Below are 2,569 nucleotides of genomic sequence, written 5' to 3' on the forward strand. Positions count from 1 at the left end.
GGTTTTGTAGGTGATGGTGAGTATTTTGAATTGAATTCTGGACTTGACTGGGAGCCAGTGGAGTTCGCGGAGGATGGGTGTGATGTGGTCCCTGGATCTGGTTCTGGTGAGTAGGCGGGCGGCGGAGTTTTGAACATACTGTAGTTTTTTGAGGACCATGGTGGTGACGCCATACAGGAGGCTATTGCAGTAGTCGAGTCTGGATGTGATGAAGGCATGAATGAGTGTTTCAGCGGCCGTGTGGGATAGCATGGGACGAAGGCGGGCAATGTTACGGAGGTGGAAAAAGGCGGTTTTGGTGATCTGGTTGACATGGGGCTGGAAGGAGAGGGTGGGGTCAAGGATGACACCAAGGTTGCGGACTCGGGTGGAGGGGGTGACAGTGGAGCCATCAATGGTGAGGGAGAAGTCATGAGAGGAGCGGGTGAGGGAGTCGGGGCCAATGATGATGATTTCAGATTTATTGCAGTTGAGTTTTAGAAAGTTTGTTTGCATCCATGTTTTGATGTCAGTCAGGCAGGAGGTGAGGGTGGAGTGGGTGGTGGGGGTGATGGTTTTGGCGGGGAGATACAGTTGAGTGTCATCGGCATAGCAGTGGAAGTGGAGACCATGAGTGCAGAGTATCTGACCAAGGGGGAGCATGTAGAGGATGAAGAGAAGGGGACCAAGTACTGAACCTTGGGGGACGCCGTGGGTGACAGGTGACGTGAGTGATTGGCAGTTATGATTATGAATATGATTGGAACCAGGAGAGGGCAGTGTCAGTGATTCCAAGGGTGGATTTGAGGCGTGAGATGAGTATGGAGTGGTGAATGGTGTCGAAGGCGGCACTGAGGTCAAGGAGGATGAGGATGTTGAGTGAACCGGTGTCAGCAGATAGCAGGAGATCGTTGGTGACTCTGAGGAGGGCAGTTTCAGTGCTGTGTTTGGTGCGGAAGCCGGATTGAAATTGTTCATAGAGGTGGTTTGTTTCCAGGTATGCAGTGATTTGATTTGCGACGACTCGTTCCAGAATTTTTGACAGAAATGGGAGGTTTGAGATGGGCCGGTAATTATTGGGGGAGTCAGGGTCGAGGCCGGGTTTTTTTAGGATCGGTGTGATGGAGGCAAGTTTTAGTGAAGGGGGAACGAAACCAGAATGAAACCAGAGGAAAGGGAGGAGTTTATGTGTTGTGAACTTATATTATGTGTATAGTTATGAATCGATGGCTGTTCATTCAATGAATTCACTGATTTGTATTGTTGTGCTCTGATGGGATTGTAGCACTGCTGGAAAAAGTACTCAATTGTTTTACTTCAGTAAAAGTACCAATACTGCAATTTAGAAATACTCCGTTACAAGTAAAAGTACGGAATTGAAAATGTACTTGAGTAAAAGTACAAAAGTATCGGCATCAACATGTACTTAAAGTACTAAAAGTTAAAGTATACTCATATTGCAGAATGTCCCATTTCAAACGTGTACAAAAATCTATTGAAGATAGCAGATCTACAAGCTCAATAGATCGGCGATTTTCAAATGGCCGAAATGTATGGGGTTGAAATGGTTAATGCATGTTTTTCTAATAAAAATTAAAATCTCCAAAGTAACTAGTAACTAACTATAGTAACTAGAAGAAGAAGAAATGCGTTCTGGTAAATCAAGTTTACCAAGGGTAACTGGACTAAGCATCAGATACTTGTTTACAGCCAGGCCCACATGGAGCATTTCATGGTAGTGGTTCAATGCCTTGTCCAAGGGCACTTCAACGGTGGTAATTTTAACGTGTCGGACCGCTGATTCGAACTGGCGACCTTCCGATATCTAGCCTGCTCCGCAATCCACTCTGCCACCGCTGCCACTAAAGTTTCCATATAATTGTAGTTGAGTAAAAGTACAAAGTTTGGCCCCGAGATGTAGTGGAGTAGAAGTAAAAGTGTGTCTGTCTGTCTGTCTGCCTGCCTGCCTGTCTGTCTGTCTGAGGGCCGTGCAGAGAGCATTGGGGGGGCAGGGGCTCAAACTCCAGAATGTTTGGGGGTGGTGTTTTTGTGGAGTCCGTCCCTTGTGCCATTTCATGTCATTGGACAGTAAAATAAGCAATATGTTCTCATTAGTCTGAAACTAAAACTGACTGATGGCAGATTAAAAGATAATTCATTATGATAGTGAAATTATCATTACTTGTCAAATGTTCGTCTTGAAGGGCCAATGGCACTTATTGGTCCCCACATAAGCCCTTTTTGCCCCCCACACAAGCCCTTATTTGCCCCCCACACAAGCCCTTTTTACTCCCCACATAAGCCCTTATTTGCCCCCAACATAAGCCCTTATTTGCCCCCAACATAAGCCCTTATTTGCCCCCCCACAAGCCCTTTTTGCCCCCAATATAAGCCCTTATTTCCCCCCAATATAAGCCCTTATTTGCCCCACAAATGCCTGTCTAACATGTAAAAGAAATTTGGATGTATATTGTATTTTGTGTTTGGTATGTTTTTCTATGGACCCTGAGTCTGCAATCAGGCATTCATTCATTCAGTCATTCATTCATTACTAGTAATCATCAATGTGATTTTTAATTGAACATCATTT

General features: G+C 45.2%; 1 protein-coding gene across 1 annotated transcript in view; it reads left to right on the forward strand.

The window, feature by feature from the left end:
- Positions 1-312: 312 nt before the first annotated feature.
- The window catches only part of LOC310876381 (intersectin-2-like), a gene marked incomplete at both ends in the record, with an annotated part of 76,562 nt that continues 74,305 nt past the window's right edge, over positions 313-2,569 (forward strand). Inside the window, 1 exon segment of the mRNA XM_083789909.1 lies at positions 313-397. Within this exon segment, the coding sequence (XP_083646035.1) occupies positions 313-397 (85 nt within the window).

Source organism: Protomyctophum parallelum (assembly GCF_964188405.1).
Source record: "Protomyctophum parallelum genome assembly, chromosome: 19".
Taxonomy (NCBI): Eukaryota; Metazoa; Chordata; class Actinopteri; order Myctophiformes; family Myctophidae; genus Protomyctophum; species Protomyctophum parallelum.